Source organism: Mesocricetus auratus, unplaced genomic scaffold, assembly GCF_017639785.1.
Source record: "Mesocricetus auratus isolate SY011 unplaced genomic scaffold, BCM_Maur_2.0 Super-Scaffold_100008, whole genome shotgun sequence".
NCBI lineage: Eukaryota > Metazoa > Chordata > Mammalia > Rodentia > Cricetidae > Mesocricetus > Mesocricetus auratus.
Window position 1 is genome coordinate 86835032 of NW_024429192.1, and position 26132 is coordinate 86861163.

Here is a 26132-nt window from a genome sequence, read left to right on the forward strand (position 1 = left end):
TTTGTTTGTTTGTTTGTTTTGTCCCCATTGTTGCCCCCTTAATCAATGAGCCATTCTCTCCAGTTCTAAAATCTACTTCTTCTTATTACATTTTTACTAATCCTGAGTGTGTGTGTGAGTGTGTGTGTGTGTGTGTGTGTGTGAACATGAGGAGGGAGAGGACAATTGGCAGAGGCCAGGTCTCTCCTTCCACCATATGGGGCACAGGGATCAAAATTCAGGTCGTCTGGCTCATGGCAAGCGCCTTTGCATGACGAGCCAGCTCACCAGCCCTAAACCAACGGCGGTACTTCCGCGAGGGTGCTTCGCAAACATTGTCCCTCGGTTAGTGTTGCGGAATTTGTGACCTTGCTGAGGAACCCGGCCACAGAACAGTCAGGAAAAGCATGGTGTCTAAGGAGACTGTGCACGGTCGGGTGATAGGACCTCGGACCATGACATCTAGGTGACACTGTCAGGGGATCATCATGCTGTCCCCTCCCCAACAGCTCTGTTCCACGCCTTTGTTCACATTGGGCTGACTGCGGGCCAGGTAGCCCCACGATAGGAAAACTTCTAAGAGAAGTTACCGTCGGTGAGGAAGCATTCCTGTACACAGGAAACAGAATTCAATCAACAAACTTTTCCACCGTGAAGATCTGAAGCCTCGGTCCACGGAGTACTTCGGGTTTCCTCCTCAGCAAACCGTAGTTTTCCTCAGCATGCCGCCGAAGCTTCTACGATGACTCATCATGTTAAACTTTTCCTCTTGAGTCAGAAATGAACTAACGCTGAGGCTCAGTGCGCAGGGGAAGGCTGCTGTCTGGCCAGTGGGTTCTGTCATGGTGCGGGGTTGAACTGCCCAGCCACTAAACAGAAATTCCAGGGGCTGCTGAAGGACTCCATCAGTGCAAATCAAACATGTGAGGGGTGAAACCAGTTAGGAAGGGTTTGCTTGGTTTTTTGTTTGTTTGTTTTGTTTTGTTTTGTTTTTGTCCCCATTGCTGCCCATTATATTATGGTGGGGCCAATGCCCCTTTGCTGTCTCCAGATGACCTGATTTCAATGAGTCAATGTGTTCCATAGACCCTAAGGTCCCAGGGCTGAATAATTACCATCATTAGCATAGACCTCAAGCTAAGATAAAATTTAGTGGGAGGAAAGAATGGCAGAGAGAGGCTGTGTTTGAAAATTAAGATTTTCTTTAAATCTTGTATTAAATCTACATTAAAATTAAGATGAATGTTTCTGTCTGTCTGGGCTATTTCCAAACTGACCTAGAAGGCCTGGGGTGCACCTCAATACTAGAGCACTTACCTAGCATGTTCAAGGTCTTGTGTTCAGTCCCCGGAACTGGGGGGAGGAGGGTGATGACAAAACCTAGGTAAGCGATTTTTTAAATCATTTAAAATAACTCATATTTAAAGTGATGGCATAGGACACACTGGTGTGTCTGCTTCCCAGCCTCTACTACAGCTTCCTCTGGTACTAAGAATCCCAGAGACCTGGTGGTGTGTATGACGCGACACGGCAGACACAGAGAAACCCTGTTCTGAGCTGGCTACCATCCGGCTAAGAAGCTGCTGTCCTGGTGGTGGCATCCCAAGCACCATGCCAGGGCTCCCACTGCTGCCTCACAGGCCACACCAGGAGGGTTTTATGTAAGGTCTTCAAAGCCGCAGCAGCCACTACAGTGGCTGTCACCTGGCCTTTCATGTCTCAGTGCCCACAAATGCATGGTTGAAGAGAGGATTCATCCAAGCCTGTGTCACGCTGGCCATCTGGAAAATCGCCAGCCACTCATTTAGCAAATCACTTTGTTTAAAGGCGGCTCTGTGTCGCAGTATTTATGCTACCGGGATGGATCGCATAATTCCTCCGCCTTGGTTTATCTGCGTCGCTCCTCTTCATCTGCCTAGCAACTTAAAGGGCCCTTAACGCATGACAAGGCACTTGACCTGCATGATTTCCAAGCCAAGGGAGAGCATTTGTCTTGTGCTGGATTGTCCTCTCCTCCAAAGCAAGGGCGCATCGCCCACACTCTCTGTCTTAATGAAGCCTGCCTTTATTAAAGATCCCATTAAACTCCACAGGGCCCAGCCATCCAGCACTGTAAATATTACCCTGCAGAAATGCATCCTGGGACCTGGTGAGGCGGGAGATGGGGGGGGCCGCTGGGGGGGTGAGGGGTGGTGGTGGTGCTGGCTCCACAGTGGAGGGGACCTCAGCTCTCTGCAGAGGGAAGGCTGCTGGTTGACAGCTGGTGCCTCTCTGTTTGGGAAGATCAGTTAGAATCATTAGCAGGTAATGTCACAAGGCCCCTAGGGTGGTTTGAAGAAGATCTGGAAGCAACATTACTTCAGAATAGCAATGAGTTCTCAAGGGTCCAACCCGGGTTTTCTTTTTCCAAAAGAGGAAAGAAAAGGAAGGAGTCCATGGAGCTGAGCCCGCTTCTTACCAGAAGGTTGCTGGTCACTTTGTCCTGATATGGATTACCAACTGTCATTTACCAGGACCAATGATCTCAGTGACTGTTGCTTCCATAAATTGCTCATCTGAGGTCATGTTATTATTAAGTCTGGAAGCCAGGAGCTCAAATCTGTGAGCCTGTGTGCCCAAGACATATTATGTGCTCAAGGCTTAACTAGGCCCATGAGTGGGGGGGTAAAAATAGTGCAATAAATGTGTTCTACAATCAAAGCCTTTCAGAAGCAAACAAATACAAACGTTTCCTATTTAGTGACTACTAAAGACACAGACTTTAGTGTCTGGTGCTGATGAGATTTGGGTCAAGGTTTCTGTCTGAGATTTAGTCTCCTCATATCAAAAGGAAATGGGCATTTACCTCTTTGAGTTTCTGTTTTGTTTTGTTTTTCAAGACAAGGTTTCTCTGTATTGTTTTGGAGGCTGTCCTGGAACTCACTCTGTAGACCAGGCTGGCCTTGAACTCACAGAGATCCACCTGCTTCTGCCTCCCGAGTGCTGGGATTAAAGGAGTGTGCCACCAATACCAGGCCATTGAATTATTTTTTAAAGTAGCAAATCAGGGCTTACATAGAGTAAGCAATCCTACTAATGGCAGGCGGTAGATAGCGATCTCTGTGTTGATGGCAGGAAACAGTCTTTGGACTGGGGCAAGGGAGGAGACTTTCATGAACCAGCTCCACACTACAAGAAGTACTAGCTCCAAGTAGGGAGAGCATAGCCAGTGAAGAGCACCCTGTAAACAAGACACGGAGATGGTGGGCAGGAAAGGTAGTGGACAGCCCGGTGGACTGGAAGGAAGTGGATGAATGAGGGGCTCTATTGATGGGGGCTTGAAGGCCAAGGTCTTTAAAGGGCCTCAACATAATCTAACAGGGAACAGGCTGCCATCTTGGTTTCTCACAGGAGAGGAACAGAGTGAGAGCTGTCTGTGGGCTAGTATATGTGAACAGGCTAGGTCACCGGAGAAGATCAAGGCTGGAAGATGGGGTCCAAGGCCAGACATAAGCCCAGGTCAGATGGATGAGTTCAGTGGCAGGAGCCAGGGGATGAAGGGTGGGGGAGCTAAAGCTTGAATTCCCTTCCAAAACAGAAAGACCTAATGCCCACATGCGCACCAGGCAGGTGGAAGGAGGGAAAGGAAAAAGAATCTAGCCTTATGGAACAAAGCTGGTTGCTTTCCCCCACCATTCTAGCTTAGCTTGCTCCAAACATGGGTCCCTAGGACACCAAGAGGATGGCAAGTGCTTGGAAGCAGGTGAAGCCATGGCGCTTTCTGGCTCGCTGCAGTTGGGCCATAGGTTTGGTTTACAAGTGACTGTCAAAGATTGAAGGGCAAGTGCAAGGGTCCAGTGAGGAGTCCCAAGGGCTCATGGGACCCGCACATATGTGAGCATCATTGGTTTAAGGAAGACAGTGTCTTGGCAGCGTAAACAAAAGCCTGCAAGGACTTGAGGCGTTGGGAGAGATCTGCAAACGCCCAAGACCCAAACTGCAACATAAGACAGGAGCTAAGATAAGTGAGGCCCTTGCAGAAGCCAAGGGCCAAGAGGTGCTGAGGTGAGAAGTGACATTCACATGTATGAGAAGTAGAGCTGTCCTGGGTGGCAGGGGAGGGGCAGGGAGAGAAGCCAGCTGGCCAAGGGAGGGGTGTACATTAAGAAAATAATGCTTTGGTGTTGGTTAGGAGAGGTGGGGCAGTGAGGATTTCTTAAAATGGAATGAGTTCCTCCATGCCAGTGTAATGCCACGAAAAGGTGACAGCCCCGCTAGCACTGATGATATTCCCATTGATAGATTGTCCACTGGAATAGTCTTACATAAGACATCACTGGCACAGACTTTGTAGTGTATGTCATACTTAGGACTTACAAAGCCTGGAAGACTAGGAGTCTACACACCCAGAGTAGGTGGTTTACCAATAAAATGACACCGACCACTATGAAGCCAAAGGGCTCTGAACCCAGCCAAATTTCTGGCTTGTTGGGTTCATTTGTCTGAACTCAAAGACCCCAAAAGTGGCCCCACTCTGCAAATAACCACCTTCATTGACTCATGTAAGTCATTCAACCTCACTCTCCCTGTCTTTAAAAAAAAAAAACAGGAATCATAACATTGTCAGTCATATGACGTCATCATCATTATTGGTTCTTTGAGACAATGTCTCAATACAAAGTCCAGTCTGCCCTTGAATTTGTCAGCCTCCTGAGTTCTGAGATTGCATGTGTGCCCCACCATGTATGTAAAACCTATAGGACTAATGTGAGAATTGATTATGCTAAAATGTGTGATGCCATTCCAGGATGAGTCTTCCTGTCACATGGATACTGGAAAACGCTAGCCACCCCACCCCCAGCAATATACAGCAAAGGTTTTTGTTGTTTTCTTTTCTTTAATTAAAATAAAGTTACACCATTCTTATATGCATCATGCTATTAAGCCAGTGTTTTCCACCATGTAGTGCAATCCCAAATACAGCCCACTGTGAGCTTTGTGCTGGCATGCTCAAAGTCCCCTATGTGCCACAGGGCAGTCCCCTGTGACTCTGAGGCCTGACACTTGGACAAGTGCAGTCTGGCTGAGCTCATGTCCCACTCAAGGTTATGGAAGCTCCAGGGTCTCTGTATGTGACGTTCCACCTGCCTGGGGAGGGGCAGGGCCATCTGAAAAGTCACCTATTCATTCCACCTGGAGAAATGCTGTTTGCTGTTTCTGATGAGAAAATACACGTTTTTAGCATATGGGGAACAAGTGGGATTTGTTGCGCTTTAACTCATGTTTCTTTTCTTTTTCAATTGATTGCAGGGATGTGTGAACATTATGGTTTTGACATCTGCAGGTGAACTATTAAGGTAAATATTGAAGTTTAAATGCAATTGCAGAACCATATGCTTTTAAAGTAAAAAGTTAATATTTCATATACACGTTGCAATAGGGTAAAAGAGTCAACCCAACGTTCTCACGATGGCTGAGGGGCTTGGGGATACAGCCCAGTCTGTAAAGTGCTTATTGTCCAAACGTGAGGACCCGAGTTCACATCCCCAGCACTCGTATAAAAGCTGGGAGCGGAGCACCAGTAACCCCAGCAGCAGCGGGGTTGGAATGGAGGAGACAGGAGAATCCCTTACAGTAGGCTGGCTGGCCAGTCTAACTTAATGGGTGAACCCTGGGTTCAGTGAGAAATCCTGTCTCTAAACAAGGTGAGGAGCAAATGGAGATACCTAATGTCAACCTCTGACTCCATACGCATGTGTATATATGAGCCTGTGTGTGTGCATGCACACACACATGTACACACACACACACACACAAGCACAAGCACACTCACAGTGAGAGAGGGGAAGGAAGGGAGACAGCCTGAGGTTTTGCGTTTGCTTCTCTTTTCTAAGTCCCTGAGACTCAGATTCCACTTCACATTCCTACTCCATGATGCAATATTTCTCAGCTTTGGCCTCATGTCCTGTCATGCCTACAATACCAGCAAGTACCTTTGAAGTTGAATCCATTCATTCATTCATTCAAGAAAAGTTCTCAGTATAACAAAGCGAATGATAATAAAATCAGTAATACAAAAGATCAAGGTAAGCACAAAATAGCCACAGGATCAGATAATTAGCTGTGTAACTCATGGTAAGCATACTCTATGTGGTGGTTTGAATAGGAATGGGCTTCATAGGCTCATAGCTTTGAATACTTGGTCATTAGAAGATGGTGTTACTTGACAAAGATTAGAAGGTGTGGTCTTGTTGGAGGAAGTGTGTCACTGGGGTTGGTCCATAAGGTTTCAAATGCTCAAGCCAGATCCAGTGTCCCTCTCTTCCTGCTGCCTGTGGATCTGGATGTAGAACTCTCCATCACCATGTCTACCTGTGTGCCACCATGCTTCCTGCCATGATGATAATGGGCAAACCCTCTGAACTGTAATCCAGCCCCAATTAAATGTTTTCCTTTATAAGAGTTGCCATGATCGTGGTGTCTCTTCACAGCAACAGAACAGGGACTAAGACACTGTGTAACAAGCGTCCAGCAAGTTCGGTGGGATTTCACAATAGAAAGTTATTTGCTCTTCAAGAAATTATTCAAGTAATTATTCAAGTGGGCAGCCTCCATGTGGTGACTCAGGAACCCAGCTTTCGCCTACACCCAAACAACAAAATGGGGGAAACACAAAGGAGTTATACAGAATTTTTCCAAGTCCCTTGTACCTGATGCATGCCACTCCTGTCTAATGGATTTGTTACCTTTCTGTTGCTGCAGTAAAGCACCATGACCTAAAACAACTTATGAAAGAAAGAGTTTATTTCAGCTTACAGGTCTGGGGGTAGGGATGAGGTCTGTAATGCCAGGGGGGAAGCACAGCAGTAAACGGGAAACAGAGAGAGCAAACTTGAAGTGGGGTGAAACTGTGCACGGTTAAAGCCCACCTCCAGTGATGCGCTTCCCCAGCAAGGCTGCATCGCCCTCCGGACAGCACCACCAACTGGAGACCAAGCAAAGTTCAACTACCTGAGCCCAGGGGGACATTTATCACTGAAACCGCCACAGCCTGAATTGCAGAGGCCAGTCACAGGTTCGTCTTTTCCACAACTTCTTACCACCCCACTGTTCTGAATTCTTCTTTCCAGCAACCCTGGGTTCCAATGCCATCTCTTCCAGAAAGATCACAGCTCATAGCTCTCGCTCTACCGTGACCATGGCATGAGTCACACCCAGCACCTTTCTTAACCATCAAATATGCTGTCAGGAAGGAGAGTACCTGCCCTTTATCTGGCTCTCAATTCACAGCTGCAAAGGAAGAGATTGTGTGCGTCAACTTTCTATCACCATGACAACATGCCCAAGATAGAAAACTTTAAAGAGGAAAAGGTTTCTTTTTGCTCAGTTTGGGAGATTTCAGCCCTAGATCACTTTGCCCTGTTTCTTTCAGTTCATAGGGACACAGCACTCATGGTGGATGCACGTGGTGGAAGAGGCCATCTCATGTTGGCCTACAAGCAAAGGGGACAGGAAGAGGAGGGGCTAGGATCCCAATATCCCTGCAAGAGCACACCTCCAATGATTTAACTTGTTCCCTCTAGGCCTCACCTCTTCAAGGTTCTGTCACCTCCCACTAGTTGGACAAAGCTGTCAACACATTAAGCCGTGGGGGACACTCTACACCCATGCTATAGTAGTAAAGGATATGGCACACGAATCCAAAGGTGTGGTTCTTGGTAGGGACTCCCCTGCCTCCAAGTCCTGGATGATTACCTAGAAAACATTACTGTCCATTACTGCCCATTGAGATTGGAGGGAGGTAATTCAGGTGTATCCAGGAGGAAAGCCAGCTCAACTAATGGGGTGGCTCGGGACATTCTGAGGTCAGGACTTGGATGGCAAAGCTGTACCTGTTCTGGAGAGGAACAAATTGACTGTGAGGGTTGTATGGTCATCAGGGTTGCTTCTTGGAAACTGAAGATGGTCAGGAATGAACTTGGCTTCAAAGTTAGCTAGATGCCCTTCTCAAACAAAAAGAAAAGATTGCCAAAAATCACTATATAGACACAAATCAAGCTCTCTTTTGGCTCTATGGTAGCTGACCTAAGGGTAAGCAACCCCTTCCCCCAGTATTTTGGGTTCCAGGACATTCTATACCAATATGTGCAGGTACTCAAGTCCCTTATTTAAAATGACACATAGTATTTGAAGGAGTCTACATATGCACTCCTCTGTGCTTTAAACTGTCCAATGATGTATATAATGCCTGACGGAATGTAAATGATATGTAAGTAGTTGGTTGTCGTGCTGTGGTGTTTAGGGAGCAGTGACAAGAAAGGAGTCTGTATGTATTCTGTATAGATGCAGTTTGGTTTGTTCTGAGCATGTTTGATGCTTGGTTGACTTAGCCAGAGGCTATGAGGCCTGTAGAAAGGCAGGCTGGGCTGCTCAGCTGTCCAGCTCAGATCTCAAGGACCTTATTCTCATGCTTTCAAAGCTGGGGCCTCTGGAATGTTGCTTATGCTGCCTGGGAACCATCTCAGAGAACCTGGCATAATCAATAAGCAGAAGGCAGAACAGGGATCACCCACAGTAGGGCAGCTCTGTGAGCCTGTGCCATATGGGAGCTTGGATAAGAGGGTGAGCTTCCCAGTTCAGCTTCCTCACGGGGTGGAGGGGCGGCTGGGAGAAAATACCAGCTGCAGCCTGGACACGCTGGTGGGATCAGACCGTTCCTCCTGAGCATAGACTATGGAGTCAATGAAGATACTGGTGTCAGACAATGGCCTCTTGGTGAGGAGATCTTGGATTCTTCCAGATGGAAGTGTTCCTGTTTGGTGTTCTCTGTGAAGCACCTTGTTTCCAGACTCCCACTGGAAACAGTGGACAGAAGTCCAAATCTGTCCCTTGTTCCCGCTTTACAGAGCATGGCAGATTGGCAGGGGAGGGGGAGGGCACTTGATACACTACCTCTTCAATCTCCCCCAGAATAACTCTGCAGCTGAGGAGTATGTGCCTTTGTGGGCTGAAGGGTGTTAGTCAGTAGGTGACCTAAAGATGGCTGTGACCACTGCATGACCACAAGTGCACTTTTTACACACACACACACACACACACACACACACACACACACACACACACACACACACGGTCAACACTACCTCTCCTCATAGCCACTGGGAGGGAGCTACCACTTGCATCAAGCAATAAGTCAAAGGCAGTTCATTTTACCAAAGACATTTGCTGGTAGCTTGAAGCTCCAGAGAGAAAGAATAGTCTGGGACCAAAGAGAGTTATGGGGCAGACTCCTCCACACAGAGCCTCCAGGGACCCAATACTGTGAACCCAGACAGCACAGATGTTCCATAGTCAACCCCCAAAGATCCCCACATATCATACAGAGCCCTCAAGATAACCCATGGACATCCACCCCAGAGACTTTAACATATACACCCAATCCCTAACCCCTCAAAAGGAAAAACCTCAAAATATATCCCCAGTGCCATGGGGGACGACTCTAACACATTCTCCACAGATTCCCTTTGTCACATGTCCAGATGCAGCTCTGGTCCCCGCCCCCACATCCACAAGCATGGACCCCAGAACAGACACCCCTCTCCAAGACACCCCATAAGGAGTCCTGACCCTCACAACAATGCCATAATTACAATGAACCCCCCGCAAAACCTAGAAGTGCGGGAAACAGGAGCATACACACAGTCACTCACACTGATTCTCCTCATGAGAGAGACGGAGGGAGGCTGAGAGCTTTGGGTGGTGCAGTCTCGTGTGCACACTCAGGCACAGACAGGATGCAGGAATCACAGTAGCCCTCTCATCGATGACAATGGCTCCAACTCAAGCAGAACTTCATAGAGACACTGCCTTCCAATCCAGTCGGGCACAGAAGGACACTCCCTGGCCTGACATTGATGCTCAAATGCAGACACAGACAACAGGCTCCCTTCTGCAGCTGCCATCTCAAACAGCCTTCCGGCTAGCATCTAGAAAACCAATGCAATCCATTCGTCATGAACAACGGAGGTTATGGTACAATACTCCAGCACATAGAGGAATGGGACAGAAAAGCATCCAGGTGACCTCAGGAGACACAGTGTCCCACCACCCTGGCAGGCAGATAGTCATCTCTTTTGTCACGATTTTGGAGAAAAAGGAGCAGAGAAAGCTGTTTCAGGAAATAGTCCATTCTGAACCCTATGAGGTAGGGGTGCCCAGCCTGCCCTGAGAGACAGCTGTCCATCTGCTGACTAGTAGGACTGGGGACTCTGTATAGCTCTGCAGCCAGCTAGCTCTACAATCTAAAAATTACAGGGAAACACCAAACCAAACCAAAACAGAGGCAATGCCTCAAAAAGAAATCTTTAAGATGTTCTTTGAAAATAGGTCTCTCAAACAGAGCTTAGTGGATGGCAGAGGGAGGAGGGGACAGACGTAAGAGATCAAAAAGAAAAGTGAGCGCCCAACAAAAGGGTTGGGATGCAAGAAATATCCCTGGGCAGCTGGGAACCATCTGGGAGCCATGAGAACAAGAACGGAGGGGATTCTGGCAAGTAGGTGTGGCTTATCATGAGAAAGGCTGGAGAGAAGCAGGATTCATGGGACTACTTACAAATCCAGTGTTCCCCTCAGGTTCAGTTTGCTGGGTATCTGTTCCCATCTGCAGTGGGCTAGCCAAGGTTACCCAGGCTTTAGGGGACATCAGAAGGCTTCTGGGAATGTGCTGGAATAGAATGCATACTCTCCAGATGTCAGTGGAAAAAATAGAACATGAATAAATGTGGCATTTGCCTTAGATGGAGTCTTCTTTGAGTTATGTGTCACGCAACCAGCGTACCTGACAGAATGACAAAGGGAAGGCCATCTTGTGGCCGCTCCTGTTTCAGAGGGTTCAGCCCATGCTGGAGCATCTCTTGGGCAAGAGCATCATGGTGGCAGCATGTGGTGAGAGATATCCTCACTTCCTGACAGTCAGCCATCAGTGTGACAGCAAGGAACCAGGATAATATGTCCCCAAGAGTCCTCCTCGAAGTGATGCACTTCCTCGGGGCGTGTTCAGCATCCAGAGTTTCCATGGCCTTCACAATCGTGGCACCAGCTAGGACCAAGCGTTCAGAACACTACCTGTGGGCAGAATGCTGTATTTCAAAGCACAGCAGTGTTTTTTATTGTTTTATGTAAGAAGAGTCATCCTTATTTGCATATCTCATGCCCAGTCACTGGCCACTACGTTCTGACTGTCTTATCTCCTGTAACAGCACTAAACTATGGCCACCTCCCAGGGACCACTGTCCTCGTTCAACCTGCCCTCATTATCATGGACACAAACGTCTATCTGGTCTCTCTCACCCTCATTTCTGATCCCTTATTTCATTTGGGTGCTTGGGAGTGGGGAAGAATACATCCAAGCTTATGTTCATTCATTAAACATTGACTGAGCATCTACTACGGCCGGTCTTTGCCTTTAGTGTTTACAATACCTCAGTGAACAAAAGAAGAGATCTTGCCCCTTATGGAATGACAATCCAGTGGGAAAAAAATAAGACAAATATAACAAGTTATATGGCATTTTTGAAGTCCATAAATGTAAAAGATAGAGTTAAAATGTCTGGTACCCACATGTATATACATGGCTGCACACAGCCAAGTGTGCAATGTTTGGTGAGGCAGCTGGGATGGGCACCATGCAGAGATTCATAGACTCAAAGGAGGGGAGGGAGGGGAGGGAGAGGAGGAGGAGTGGGGAAAGGAAGGTACCACATGGGTGCCTAGGAACGGATGAGCGTTGTTGCTGAGTCAGGTGCCAGAGATGGGCCCTTGGGAGGGACACATCTGGAAAGCTTGAGGAAGGATGGTCAGGACAAAATGACTATATTAGGATTGGTGACCTGCAAGTGTTGGGACATGGGATCAGAGCACTAAGGGAGATCTGGGAGGCCAAGAAGGATGGAGGCCTTGTCATAGGTCTATCATTGTGTACATCGTATTGTGACTTCTGTGTTGACAGATCTCTGTCATGGTGACATCAAAGAGTAGATGAGGAGTTGGTGAGAGCTGACGGTGTCTCTCTTCCAGTTAAAATCTTTCATGACTGTTTCATAGAACCCACAAAACCCACTGGCATGGAGACCCTGCTTAATTTCCCCTGTGCTTTTCTTAATGCTGCCTGCATACCCCCAGTGACCCCCAAGGTCTGAAGCAGGTAGACTTCTAAAGAGCACCCTCTTCTGTCATGTCCCTTTGTGTCTGCCTTGGTGGCCTCCTCTGCCTGATTATAGTTCCTCTCAAGGCCTCCATGGAGTGCCTTTTCTTAGGGAGGCCTTCCTCTCCTCTCTGCATCATAATCCTCAACATGGTTTGGATATGCTTCACTGACTGGCACATCACCCTGGCCTAGAATGTCTTGTTCACAATCTCTCTGTCACTAGACTGGAATGCCTATAGCATAGGAATTAGAAGCTTTATTTGTGAATCCTAGTAGGCTTTGGATGGATAGATGGATGGATGGATGGATGGATGGATGGATGGATGGATGGATGGATGGATGGATGGACAGGCAGACACACAGATAAAGAATGGATAGAGGTGGTTGGAGACTAGATGGAGGGAGGCAGGGAGGTCAATTGTGGGTGAATTCACGCTGCCTCTCTCACCTGATCTTGAATTCAAGGCATTCTATTTTTAGTTGATAATTAGTTAAGCATTTTTAAATGTTCTGATCTAACAGGATAACATTTACTTCTCTGCTCCTGGGGCCTGACTGGAGGAGTCTGTATGGGAATCTGTAAGCAGATGGACTCATCAGTTGCCCATGGTGGCTGTTTTTCATCAAGTTAAAAGGAAGGAATCGGCCGGGCTGGACCGATAGCCTCCGAAACAATACAGAGAAACCCTGTCTCGTAAAAACCAAAAAAAAAAAAAGGAAGGAATCTTGGTAAATAGAGTCTTACTTGCCCATTGACCAAACATAACTTCAGAGATGCTTTCTTTTTTGGACACACATTCCAATTAACCATTTGCACTCTCATCTTCAGTTTTGTTGGACTCTCCTTTCCCTTTTAACCTCTGTCCCACACATCATGTAAGTGAAAGTGACTGATTTATGTCTGGCATTGTATCAGGGGAGATTCTCTCTGAACATGAATACCTTTGCCTTTGATGAACGCCTCTAATTCATTTTTTTCCTAATGCTGCCATGGTGAGTTTGGGTTTTGAAGCATCTTTTTTTCTTACCTTGAGATAAGTTGCAACATGCTGAGTGTTCATGTTCTACTCAGAAAAGAATGTTTTAAAATATTTTATTAGGATGGGCGGTGGTAACACACACCTTTGATTCCAGTACTCAGGAGGCAGAGGGAGGCTGATATCTATGAGTTGGAGGCCAGCCTTGTCTACACAGCAAATGCCAGGATAAGCTGCAAAGCTACAGAGAAACCCTGTCTCGGAAAAAAATATTAATTCTTTGAGAATGTCACTTTAGCGTGCTCTCTGTGTGCCTGAAGGAGAGATTTTATGCAATGCTGTGAATGTACCTGCATTTATCACAATTTGGCTTGTGAGATCAAGTATGAGATTGCCACTTGTAGCCTTTTGGATTTGGGGAACATTTCTGCTTCTGTAAGTTTAGACTACGGATGTTCAGTCTGTGGCAATTCTTCTACCTTGTTAGGAATATCATAAAAATGTTTCCCTTGGACATTTTAATCACCCATATACATGGGTGTGTTTGACTAACTTCTCACATTGACTACTTTTCAAGTATTAAGTTTCCATGTTTCAGCACATTGAAGAGTAATCTCTTGATAACCCCCAAGACATTTAATCATATGTATTTCGGAAGAGAAGATCAAGCCCTGGGATCAGGCCTGATCTCCCAAACCCATGCATTTAACATGGACCTGCAGCCAGGACATCACTTGGGAGTGTAGGAACTGCAGGGTCTCCTTGGCCTGGCATCTCCATTCTGGGCACGCTTGCTGGATTATTATATTTGAACCACAGTTCTGAGTTTGACTGAACCGTGAGACCATCATCAAGTGCAATTGTGGACAGGTAGTCAACCCACTTGGAACATTTACCGTTGAAATCCAGGCTGCCTGAACTGACTCTGCTATGTACTGACTTTGGCAAGTTCTTTATCTTTTGTGCCTGTTTCCTCCTCTTTCAAAGAGGATAATAACAATGCTCTAGTAGAGCTTTTTCTTTTTTTAATTCCTTGCTCAAGACAGAAACGCAAAGGGCTCTAAAAGGAGCATCTTTGCCTTCAAGTTGTACAAACATGCCATTTTTTAAAATAAAAAGGAGCAGCCATATTGTCTGTGACAGTTACACACTGCCCCCCACACACACACACACGCTAGAAAAGGCAGAGCTCAAGGGGTGTGACACCCGAGGGTATGGAGAACGGATGAGGACGAGGAGGGCAGGAGGAGCCTCTGACTGAAAGATCACGGGAGGCTAGGCTCCTGGCTGAGGATGGGGTGTAAGAGGCCAGGCTACTCCCATTCTTCCTGAGATTCTTATGCTCTCCTTAGAACTTGGAAGAAGATGCCTAAAGATGAAGACATGCCAAGCATCTCCATTCACACTGCTGCAGCCTCTCCAAACACAGAACACATTTGCTGGAAGGTGCACGGAGACTGTGTCACTCAGGTAAAAATAAACAGAGGAAGCAAACCAGAGCCTTCAAGCTGCCATCTCTGTGCTCAGGGACATGAATGGAGCCATCAAATAAGATGTCTCTATCCCACTTAGTAAGCCATCACTGCTCCCAAGGCGACTTTGCAAACCTAAGTGAAACAAATAAATGTCACATGAAATTTATAGACAACCAAAAGAATGATAACTAGCTGGTTTGGTGAAATGAACCTCATGGTGGGATTGGTCTCACCCAGTATCCACAGGTCTGGAGATTGTAGGTATCTTCCCCTTCCTCTTCAGAGCTGAAAGCAACTCAACTCACAAGACCAGAATGACTTAGGATAATAGGGGGCTTCCTCGTGCAGGATTGAGTCCCTGAGTTTTCCTCTGGCCCTGATAACCTAGGCCCTTACTTCTCAGGTACTCAGGGACATAGGAAAGCGAGCACTGCCATTTATACTAAGATAGTCCGCAACTCAGTGCAGAATGGTGTGTGGGGACATCGGGAACCCTAGGGATAGACCCAAGGTGTGCAATCCTACACAGTGCCTGTTCTCACTGAACACACAAGGGCCAGACGGAGAAGAGTCTAAGTAAGAAGGTTAAGCAAGAAACAAATGTTAAGAAACATTACTGAGGACTGGCAAGATGGCTCAGCTGGTCAAAGGTGCCTGCTGCCAAACCTGGGGATCTGGGTTCCATGCCTAGGACACACAAGGTGGAAAGAGAGAACTGACTCCCGTAAACTGTCCTCTGACCTTCACATGTATCCATACACACATACACACACTCAAAATAAATAAATACATATGATAACAATTTCTGAAGAAATAGTATTGAGTATAAAAAAATTCAGGAAACCCCAAATTTACTTTTTAAATAAAAAGGAAAATGAAAGTTGGATCAAGATCATTTTTCTACAACATAAAGAACAACAAAACTTCAAACAAATTAAGGAAACAAAATACCAATCTTGCAACAGACAGAACTTTTTTGTCACCTCACAAGATCCCTTCAGATGGCTCCCATTCCCGCTGTCACTATTCTAGATTTTTGTCATTTAAGTTGTCACTGATAGCCCATTTTATGTTAAAAACAAACAACATCAACAACAAAGAAACATGCCACCCTATAAATGTGCCCTTCTTGCCTGGTTTCTTTAGTTAATATAAACAGAGCCAGACTTTTTATAGAGTGTGACAATTTGGGTTCCTTGTTACCAGATATCTACTGTGTGGTAATTTTAATTCCAAAGATTAGAGGAGAAAGACCACCAACCCAAATCATCCTAGCCAAATTAATTAAAGCAAGCCTTGCTGGGCGGTGGTCACGCCTTTAATCCCAGCACTGGGGAGGCAGAGGCAGGTGGATCTCTATGAATGAGTTCGAGGCCAGGCTGGACCGACAGCCTCCAAAACAATCAGAGAAACCCTGTCTCGTAAAAAAAAAAAAAAAAAGCAAGCCTTTTTGTCACTCCCTGAGGGTTCAAGAGATCAACATTGGGAATGAGAAAGACAAGGTTTTTATGACTCAAGGGTAGGGAGTTCCAAATGGGAGATTTGGTGGGAAAAATAGAGGGATTACAGAAGCAGAACATAAGCATAACGAGTTAGTTATAACCACCTCCTGAAGCAAAGCCATGACTGTGAGGTGGTCACAGCAAGGTAGTCATAACAACAGGTTTCCATAACAACCTTTGAAAAACAAAGGTAGGGTTGTAAGATGGTTATAACAACTCTTTGAAATAAAGGCATGGCTTCTGTTTCCTGGAACAGGCAGTACAGAACCATTTGTAGTTAAAGTTACAGGTGGGGCATAGCCCAATCCGTGAGAAACAGGTTTAATAATAAACACAGATTTAATCATAAAATGAGCTTAGTTTGTCATTCTTATGACTTTTAAGGCTGAGATAGAGGAGGCTGGCTGGTTCTTCAACAACCCATGATGACTGTTCCTCATCGGCCCATTGAGGCCCTGAAGGTTGACAGAACAATTCTCAGATACAGATCCAGGGCAGTAGAAGAGGTGACCTGCAGAGGGCTGGCTGGGGGAGACAGGGTCCACACCAAAATGAGGCGTCAAAGCCGGGCATCGGAGTTGATGCTGAGGACTTGAACCAGAAGGAACTATACAGTAAGAGTTCTCTGGACCTGCTGTCCTGCTGTTCAACTTGGGGGTGGGGCGTTGTTGACCTTGTTTCTGAGAAAACTGTGATGAGGCAGCTCCTGGTCCTTGCCATGTCTGTAGATGGTCCTGGGACCACCCTGATCCGTTGCCCAGGGCTCCAGCCTCCATGCTCTCTGCTTTGAAAATTTGCTTTCTTCTTCCAGTCCCTCTGCATCTCTGGCCTCTGGGATCCATGGGGATCAGAAACAAAGGCTGCCTTTCTTACAGCCACTTCTGAGATGAGCATCCTGCTTACAAAGAGCAAATGATAAGAAAGCCTGTGGATCTTGTAGTTCACAATGGCTCTTCTCACAGAACTACAGCTTGATCCAATTTACAGCCTAGGGCTAACGGCTTCCTTTGGGAAGAGAGTGGCCTGAGACAAGAACTCAGACTCCATCAAGTCTGGTTCCTTTCGACTGGGACTGGCTCCCTCCCTCCACCAGAGTCCTGCCCCAAACCCCTTAATATTCAATCCCCACACACCTGTTCAAGGTCCAATCCAGTTTTCAAAAACAGGAAAAGTAAACAAGCCATAAAGACTCTGGCTCCCCCAGTATGATGCTCAGGGGTCTCTTCTGATATACAGTTTATTTCCAGGGAGGATAATTGCTTTCTCTGAAGACCTCTCCCAGCTTTGGGCTTTTCTCAGAATGAGCTAAACTAGACTGTAGAAGCTGCTGCCGCCTCTGCCAGCCAGAGAACACCCAGGGAATTTTTGTTTTGGCATTAGCTTCCAACTCTGTGAGGGGAAGAAAGAACTGAGTATTCCGCCAACTCACCTACATATCTGCCCACAAAAAAAAATGGGTGTTTTAAAAGCCATTCCTATTCCTGGATCTGTGGATCCTTTCTCCCTCCTGAGAACTTTGGGGAAAATTCTGTAAAATATTGTTATTTGACCTTGTGGGTGATCTCTTTAATAATTACTTTTTTCTCACTTTTTTCTTTCTAGCTGAACTACTATGACTCTATGAAAGCTGTCATTTCCAGCTCCAATCATGAGCCCACAGCTTTAGTAATAGGTATGGTGCCTACTCCTGCTTTTGGTGGGGTCTCCCACCTTTGGGTCTTCTACACTAGGACATACATTCTACGCCATGAGGGAAAATGGAGAATAAGACCACTACCGTACTTCAAAGCCAAATTTGAAGCAAGCTTTTATTAAATACTGGCCAGGTAGATTGGTTCTGGCCAGGATCATCTCTGGTTTCCCAGATAAATGGCCCAGAGTAACAGTTTGCAAGGGCTTAAGAAGGAAATCCGGGCCGGAGAGATTGCTCAAGGGTTAGAGCACTGGCTGCTCTTCCAGAGGTCCTGAGTTCAATTCTCAGCAACCACATGGTGGCTGACAACCATCTGTAATGAGGTCAGGTGCTCTCTTCTGACCTGCAGGCATACATGCAAGCAGAATACTGTATACATAATTAATATAATCTTTAAAAAAAAAGAAGGAAAACTCATAATTGACTGCATTTCCCATCAAGTCCAATCAGGGGCAGGTGTGCATCCTGACGTATTTCCTGCCCCCATACCTCCCACCCACAGGTGATCCAACACATCTGGTGCAGATGGGTCAAACAAACTTGTTTAGTGGAGCGAAAAACATGCCTCCAGCATTTCAGGAACTATCTGTCCTTGGGCAAGGGGCTTGCAGATCAGAGGCATTTTTGTTTCCTGAATGTCTAAGGCATAGTAATTAAAACTTAAAATGTAACTTTGGCTCTCACAGAACTCCATTGGATGCTGCTCAAAACTGAACCTCCTCTGTTGTTGGGTTTGTAGTTAGGTTCCTAAGTATCACACCATGAGCTGCTGGAGAGGTGGAACGAGAGAATTTGATCAATATGCATTGGGTTAAAATATGAACAAAAAATCTATTACAGCTGATGAGGGATGTCCTTCTATATGTTGTGAATATGTTTCTCATATTGGTTGGTGAATAAAGCTGTTTCAGCCAATGGGCAGACAGGATTTAGCCAGGTTGGAAATCGAAACAGGGAGAGAGAAGGTAGTAGGCAGAGTCAGAGAGATAACATGTAGCTGCTGAGGAAGCAAGAGATCTGGGAATCACTAGTAAGCCAAGACCACATGGAGATAAACAGATTGATAGAAATGGGTTAATAATTAAAAGAGAGCTAGCCAGTAAGAAGCCTGAGCCATCAGCCAGCCTATAGTTAATATAAGTCTCTGTGTGTTTATTTGGAACTAAACAGTTATGGGACTGGGTGGGACAGAAACTTCCATCCACAAGAGAAACGCCAGGCTCTGCAACCTGAGTATTCCACGTCACACGCTACATGACTCTACATGTGTAGGAATGTAGATATGAAACAGTGGGTGATGGGGTGTTTGCATGAAGTGAGAGCTGGGAACTTTTAAGAATCCAAAAAGCAAAAAAAGAATTCAAAACAACAGGGCTGGAGAGACAGCTCAGCAGTTAAGATGGGGTTTGGTTTCCAACACACACATGACAACCCACCCCAGTCTGCAACTCCAGCTCCATGCTTGGCCTCTGCATGCATTGCACACATATGTGCACTTACATGTGGGCAAAACACCCATACACATGAAATTGTAATGTAGGGCGCAGTGAAACTATTGAACTCAACCAATGTTTAGTTCATGGGCTGGGAGAAAGGTTTATTGGGGAATCACACTGCCATCTTGGAGTGGGGGCAGAGAGAAGCAAGTGGTGGGAACACTTCCTTAATGTCAGGGTCAGTCCTAAATACCTTAGGTTTGTCCATTTCCTTACTATCCATAGCAACTGTAGGGTATACATCCATGATTCGAATCATTTTATAAGTAAGTCCCTGCACAACATTTTTTTCTACACTGAAGGAAATACAATTCGAAGTGAGTTAAGCAAAAAAGGAGAGTTCAGAAGGTGTCTCATGTAGATCTCTTAAGCACTAATTTAAACTTAAAACATAACGTTAGCCATCATACTACTGTTAGCATTCAGGCACATGTGGCTACCCTCTTAGAGACCTGGTAGAGTGTGTCACCCTTATGCGCATGCGTTTGCCAGGACTCAGGCAGTACTCTGACCTTCTCAGGGTCCTGACAATGTCTTCAGCTACATCGCTACAGCTATGCCCCCTTTAAAAAGGCGGGCTCTCTTCTTCCTCTTCCTCTTCTCTCTCTTCCCCTCTCCCCAGCTCTCCCCCCTCCCCCCCGCCCACAAAGCCGCTATGCGGCTCCCTTTCTCTCTCCGGTCCCCCCACCAATAAAACACTTCACGTGAACGCTGTCTGCATGACATTGTCTCTCACCCTCTGTGGGGCTCCTTGGATCCCACAAAGGTCCCTCTCTCACAGTATCATAACAACTACCATGCACTCAAACTGTAAACTAAAACAAACCCTCTTCCCCCCCTTAAGTTGTTACCTCGGTTGTTTTTGTCACAGAGACAAAAAACACTACCTGACCCGAGAAGTTCTGGAGAACCTACCACACCTGCTTAAACTGTAGGAGCTCACACATCCGTGTGTCTTCTCCAGAAGTGGGCAGTGGAGGGGGATTTGCTCATGGGGAGAAGTGGGAAAATGACCACTGTACAGAGTCACACAACTAGCCAGATCGAAGGGCAGACACTCTCTGTCCTTTGTTTCTCTGTTCCTGTGATAAATGACTGAACAAAGCAGCTAGGGGAGGAAAGGGCTTGCTTCAGTTTACAGGTTACGGTCCTTAATGGAGGGAGGCCAAGTCTAGAACTCAGGGCAGGAACCTGGAGGTGGAGGTTACCTCCTTAAAAGATGTTAGGTCTCCAGAAAGCCTGGGAAAGTCTCACTTAGTCCCTGAGGCTCCTCCCACCCTTACCCTAAACCTCTCCCCCCTAAAGGCTGGGCCTCCGTTTCCCATATGCTCCTTCTTGGTTGCCTTGGTCCCTTGGCTCCTGGTTCCTTTCTTGACCTCCTCCTCTCTCCTCTCTTCCTTCTCTCTCTCCCTCCTTCTCTCTGCTCTTATGGCCCAGTCCAGTCTGGACCCTTCCAGAAGCCTCTGGCTGTGCTCTCCCTCATACCTGCAATAAACCTTCTCCTCAACGTACTTTGGAGCGGCCATGTCCTTGATTTTCATTGGAGGGTGTGTTTTGTCCCTGGCACCATCCTTTCCTTCCTTTGCCTCTTCACCACCAGGAGGAGGTGATCCTCTTCAGTCCTCCATGTCTACCACCACACGGCCTCCACACAGCCCAGGAGTCATGCCGTCAACGGAAAGCCCTGGAACTAAGCCAAAATTCATCTTCCTCCCTGAAGTCGTTTGTCCCAGGAAAGGGAAGCTGACTAGAGTGAAGGTCCTAGAGCTATGGGATAGATAGACCTGCAGCTAAGTCAGGGAATGACTTGCGTGCATGTCAGAACACGGGAAGCATCCATTCTCTGGCCAGAGCAATGTGCTGACGTTTTAACAGCTCACCCCTGAAGACATCCTCAGCTCTTCACCTTTCCTTCATTTTGCTTTACAGTTACTTCGTAAAGCTCTTGACACCATACTGGAATATAATCCCTTCTGATTATTCAGTGTTTGATTTTTCCTGTGCATTCTGATCATGATTCCTTTCAAGGTTTACAAAAATTTTACACTTGTCAATGGTTCCCAGTTGCAGGTGGGGTACTCTGGAGGATTTTATAAAATCAGGTTACCTGTCCTTCATTCTCAGAGATTTTGGCTTAATTGGTCAGATAAAGAAGTTCCCAGAATGCCTTCTTTCCCTCCCCTTCCCCTTCTAACTCCACCTGAAACTTCACTACTGCCTTTAAGCACCTGATGTGAACTCACTGTGCAATCCTGTAAAATAGTTAAGACCTTTGTAGCAACTCAGAGCAACCATGCACATCATGTCAGCCTAGATAGATCTGAGCATTCTGAGACTCTGGGAAAGTGGACAAGCGGATATCCCCACCTCCCCTCTTTTATTCTCCAAAAGCTGGTTCCATTTGCCAGGGCGCATCCTGGAAAATCAATGTGCCTCCTGTGAACGCAGTCTTACTGCTTTCTTGATAGAAACCATCGGATGTCTCTTCCAGCTCCCTGATTCACAGCCCGAGAACTCATGTCCTCTCAAGGAAGTTTCTCCTCTATAGATTTCTGATCCACTGACACTGAAATCCTCAGAGTGTTAGAAAGAAATGGGCAGTGCCTGAATTTCTTGGGAGCTTTCATTGGTTTTTCTTGGAACTGGCGAAGCTTGTTTTCTAGAATGCTAGTGGGTCTGAATTCTAAGAAGCCCCAACTTAACCCCAGGAGGCCGCAGCAGCTCAGAATGCAGTGTTTGTCTGGGAAGATCAAAAGCCATTGTTCCAGAGTAAGATCAGTGAGTCACTCTGAATACAACTGTGATGCTGGGGCTCGGTTTTCTTTAGTTAAATAAATGGTGTGATTCGGATTTCATTTGAATGTCTCCCAAAGGTTCCTATGCAGGAGACATGGTCAGCAAAGTGGTAGCAGTAAGAGATGGTAGATTCTCTGAAGTGGGACCAGCTTTTGGAGAATAATAGGGGGGAGGTGGAGATATCCACTTGTCTACTTTCCCAGAGTCTCAGAATGCTCAGTTCTGTCTAGGCTGACATGATGTGCGTGGTTGATCTGAGTTGCTACAAAGGTCTTAAGAGAGAGAGAGAGATGATCCTTTCCTCCTGCTCTAGCTCTGTATTTGTTATCTTCTCATGTTCCTATCCCTCTATCCACTCCCCCCCACACACACACGTCTACCATCATAGCATCCCTCATATTGGAGTGTACCTAATGAAACACTGTGGCCAAAAGCAAATTAAAGACAAAAAGGCTTATTTCACCTTACAGCTTACAGTCCATCACAAGAGGACATATGCTAGGACAGGAACTCAAACAGGAACCTAGAGGCAGCAGATGACACAGAACCATGGAGGAGCCTTGCTTGCCAGCTTGTTCTTCAGGTTCATATTTGGTGTGGTGCTTTGAAAGAAAATGCCCCCAAAGGGAGTGGCACTTTTAGGATGTGTGGCCCTGCTCCCCTCATTATGATAACAGACTGAACATCTGAAACTGTAATCGAGCCACTTCAATTAAATGTTTGTGTTTTTTAAGTAAGAGTTGCCGTGGTCATGGTGTCTCTTCACAACAATTAAAAACCCAAACTAAGACATTTGGCTACCTTTCTTAAACAACCCAGGATCACTTGCCCAAGGCTGGCACTATCCACAGTGCACTGGCCCTCAGCATCAATTGTTAATCAAGAAAATGCCTCACAGTCTTTAGCCTACAGGCCTATCTGATAGAGATGTTTTTCAGCTGAGGTTCCCTCTTACTACATGATTCTAGCTTGTATCAAGTTGAAAGAAAATAACCAGTACAGAACCCAAGGGAGCCCTCACCAGAGACTGAACAGATGGGCTGCCAGAACCTAGACGGTAAGCCTCTAAAACTATGATGTAAATAAACCTCTTTTGGTCCAGCTAGGCATGTGGCTAAGCCTCAGTAATCCCAGCATCCAAAATGCAGAGGCAAAAGGATCACAAGTTCAAGGTCAGCTGGGGCTGCATAGCAAGACCCTGCCAATAAGGAAACACATCTTTTCTTTCTAAGCACTGGGTTTCAGGCATTTTGTCATAGGTACAAAACTCACACTACCACAATGCATTAGAGACACCCTTACCAGCTCAGAGACCAAGTTCTCATTCTGCTTTAAGAATCCTGACCTCCTCTGCCTTCTTCTGTCACAGAAGGGGAGGCCATCAAAACTATTCACAGCTCTAAACTGTTTTGAGTTTTATCAACTAAATCTCTCTGGAGAGCTAGATTCCCCCAGGAGGGAAGGATTAGCCCAGATCAGCGTCACTCTAGTGGTTTTTGTTAGTGTTTATAGCATGATGAGCATGACAGTAGATGAAGAAACTCTTACAGAGCCTGTAAAATTAAGCTTCTTGGAGAGTTGCCACACTTGCTGTGGGAAATTGGATGTTGTTGGCCTCCATAAGCTTATAGGGAGTGGTGCTATTAGGAGGTGTGGCTTTGTTGGAAGAAATGTGTCACTGTGGGGGTGGACTTTGAAGTTTCATAGGTGCTCAAGCCACACCCAGAGTCTCAGTTCACTCCCTGTTGCCTTCAGATCAGGATATAGAATTCCCAGCTCCTTCTCCAGGACTGTCTGCCTGCACACTGCCATGCTCCCCATCATGATGATAATGGACCGAACTCTGAAACTGCAAGCCACTCAATTGCGTGTTTTCCTTTATAGGAGTTGCTGTGGCTATGAAGTCTCTTTACAGCAATAGAAACCCTAACTAAGAGACTTGCCCTTTCCAGTGGTCTTTCCCCATTGTCCTTCAACCTGGCCTTGATCCCCACGTTACACCAGAGGGTCACCAGCGTCCTTCATGCTTCTAATTCTATGAACTAGTAGCTATCTCATTTTCCATGTTTGCATTTGAGACACCTGACCACCCAGCCCTCCTTCCTGCCCATCTCTCCCTTGCCTGGTCTCTTTCCGTTCTGTGGGCTATTCTGCCTCTCTTGTTTCTTCCTTTATATCTCCTTGATGAAATGTTAGAGGCTCCAGAGTTCAGTCTTCAGTCATTTCCTTCCCATTTCTTCACCTTTCCCTTGATGATCCCCTCAGCCCCATTTGCACACTGCCTACATGTGAACTCTTCATACCTCTAGCCCAACCCCTTGGGCAAGCCTTGAGCAAGTGATCCTGGGTTGTATAAGAAACATAGCCGAATGTCTTAGTTTGGGTTTTTAATTGTTGTGAAGAATCACCATGACCACGGCAACTCTTACTTAAGTATTTCTAACTTCCCTGGCTCGACAATGGCCATATCAATCCAGATAGGTAATGGACATCATTATTAAGTCCAAAGCTGAGTCAGATCGTCTCCCTCATCCCATTCCACCATCTTTGCCACCTCAGTAAGAGCTAAGTCCAACTTTTGAGATGCTCATGACAAAAAACATAGTCACCCTTGAGTCTTCCCTCCTGAATCCGACATTTGACCTGTTGACTCTACGTGCCTGAGGCACCAGGAATGTGGTCACCTTCTACCTGGGTCATCTCTTGCTTCCACTAAGATTACTGTCTTTGCTTCTCTGAATCACTTCAAGAGCCTCATAGCTACTCTCCCTGTTTTTAACTCATTCCCCATCACCATACAATTCTACCCACCACATGCCAGTCAGAAGTTTCAGAGGTTCAGTCCATTATCATCATGACAGCTGGGAGTATGATGGCATGCCAGAAGACATGGTGCTGGCTACATCTTGACCAGAAGGCAACAGGAAGTACACTCAGACACTGGGTGGTATCTGGAACATACGAAACCTCAAAGTCCACCCCCACAGTGACACACTTCCTCCAACAAGGCCATACTCATTTCAACGAAGCCACAGCTTCTAATGGTGCCACTGAAAGGTCCAGGCATTATGCTGGCCTGCCCTGTTACCTGGAAAGATGCACTCAGGCAACACTCTGGCCAGCCCAGAGTTCCATGAGAACCACGCAGGTGCAAAGGACCCCTTTAAAGGACTGACCCCTGACCCCTGCCTGCTTATGCTCTCTTACTCTTTTACTCTCTTACTCTCGTCTTGCTCTCCATCTCATCTCCTCTCTTACTCTCATCTCTCTCTCTCTCTCTCTCTCTCTCTCTCTCTCTCTCTCTCTCTCATCTTATCTCTCAGCTCTGCAAGGGTTGGTTACCTCTCACCCCCTTTCCCTCCCTGTCTACCAATAAACTCCGCGTGGGATCGTTGAGTCACAGTTTGTGTTTCGTTACTGGATAAACCTAAACATTTTAACAACATTGGTTCCCTGACCGGGAACCTAGACATTTTAACAACAGCCACTCCCTATAAGCTCGCCTTGGTCTTCTTGTAGGTGGAGTTTTTCTGTGTTTCAGCAGCCACTTCCCAAATAACCAACACAGAGACTTAATATTGCATATAAATGCTTGGCTGATAGCTCAGGCTTGTTACTAGGTAACTTTTTGCATTTAAATTAATCCATATTTCTTATCTATGCTTTGCCACGTGGGTTGGTACCTTTTTTTAGTACAACATGCCCATCTTGCTTCTCCCTGAGTCTCTCAGTGACTCCCCTGACTCAGCCCTTTCTCATCCCAGAATTCTTAGTTTGATCACCCCACCTATACTTCCTTCCTGGCTACCAGTCAATCAGCATTGTAGTAAACCAATTCGAATGACAAATCTTTACAGTGTATGAGAGGATTATCCCACAGTATCTGATCTTGTTTGAATTCACCGTTCTACCCCTTTTCTGATATGTTATCTGTGTTCTTTATAGTCTATCTCCCCCTCGGTGCCAGGGTTTCTCAACTATTTTGCTCAGCATCAGCACCCAAGGTCTTAGGACAGTATCTAGCATCTAA

General features: G+C 46.2%; 1 protein-coding gene across 7 annotated transcripts in view; it reads left to right on the forward strand.

Moving 5' to 3' along the window:
- LOC101822514 (WD repeat-containing protein on Y chromosome-like) overlaps window positions 1-26132 on the forward strand; it is a 115777-nt gene that overhangs the window by 42647 nt on the left and 46998 nt on the right. For all 7 annotated transcript variants that reach the window (XM_040751410.1, XM_040751407.1, XM_040751406.1 and 4 more), the window contains 3 exons: window positions 5269-5315; window positions 14493-14610; window positions 17720-17789. In XM_040751410.1, the coding sequence (XP_040607344.1) occupies window positions 5269-5315; window positions 14493-14610; window positions 17720-17789 (235 nt within the window). The remainder of the gene's footprint in view (window positions 1-5268; window positions 5316-14492; window positions 14611-17719; window positions 17790-26132) is intronic.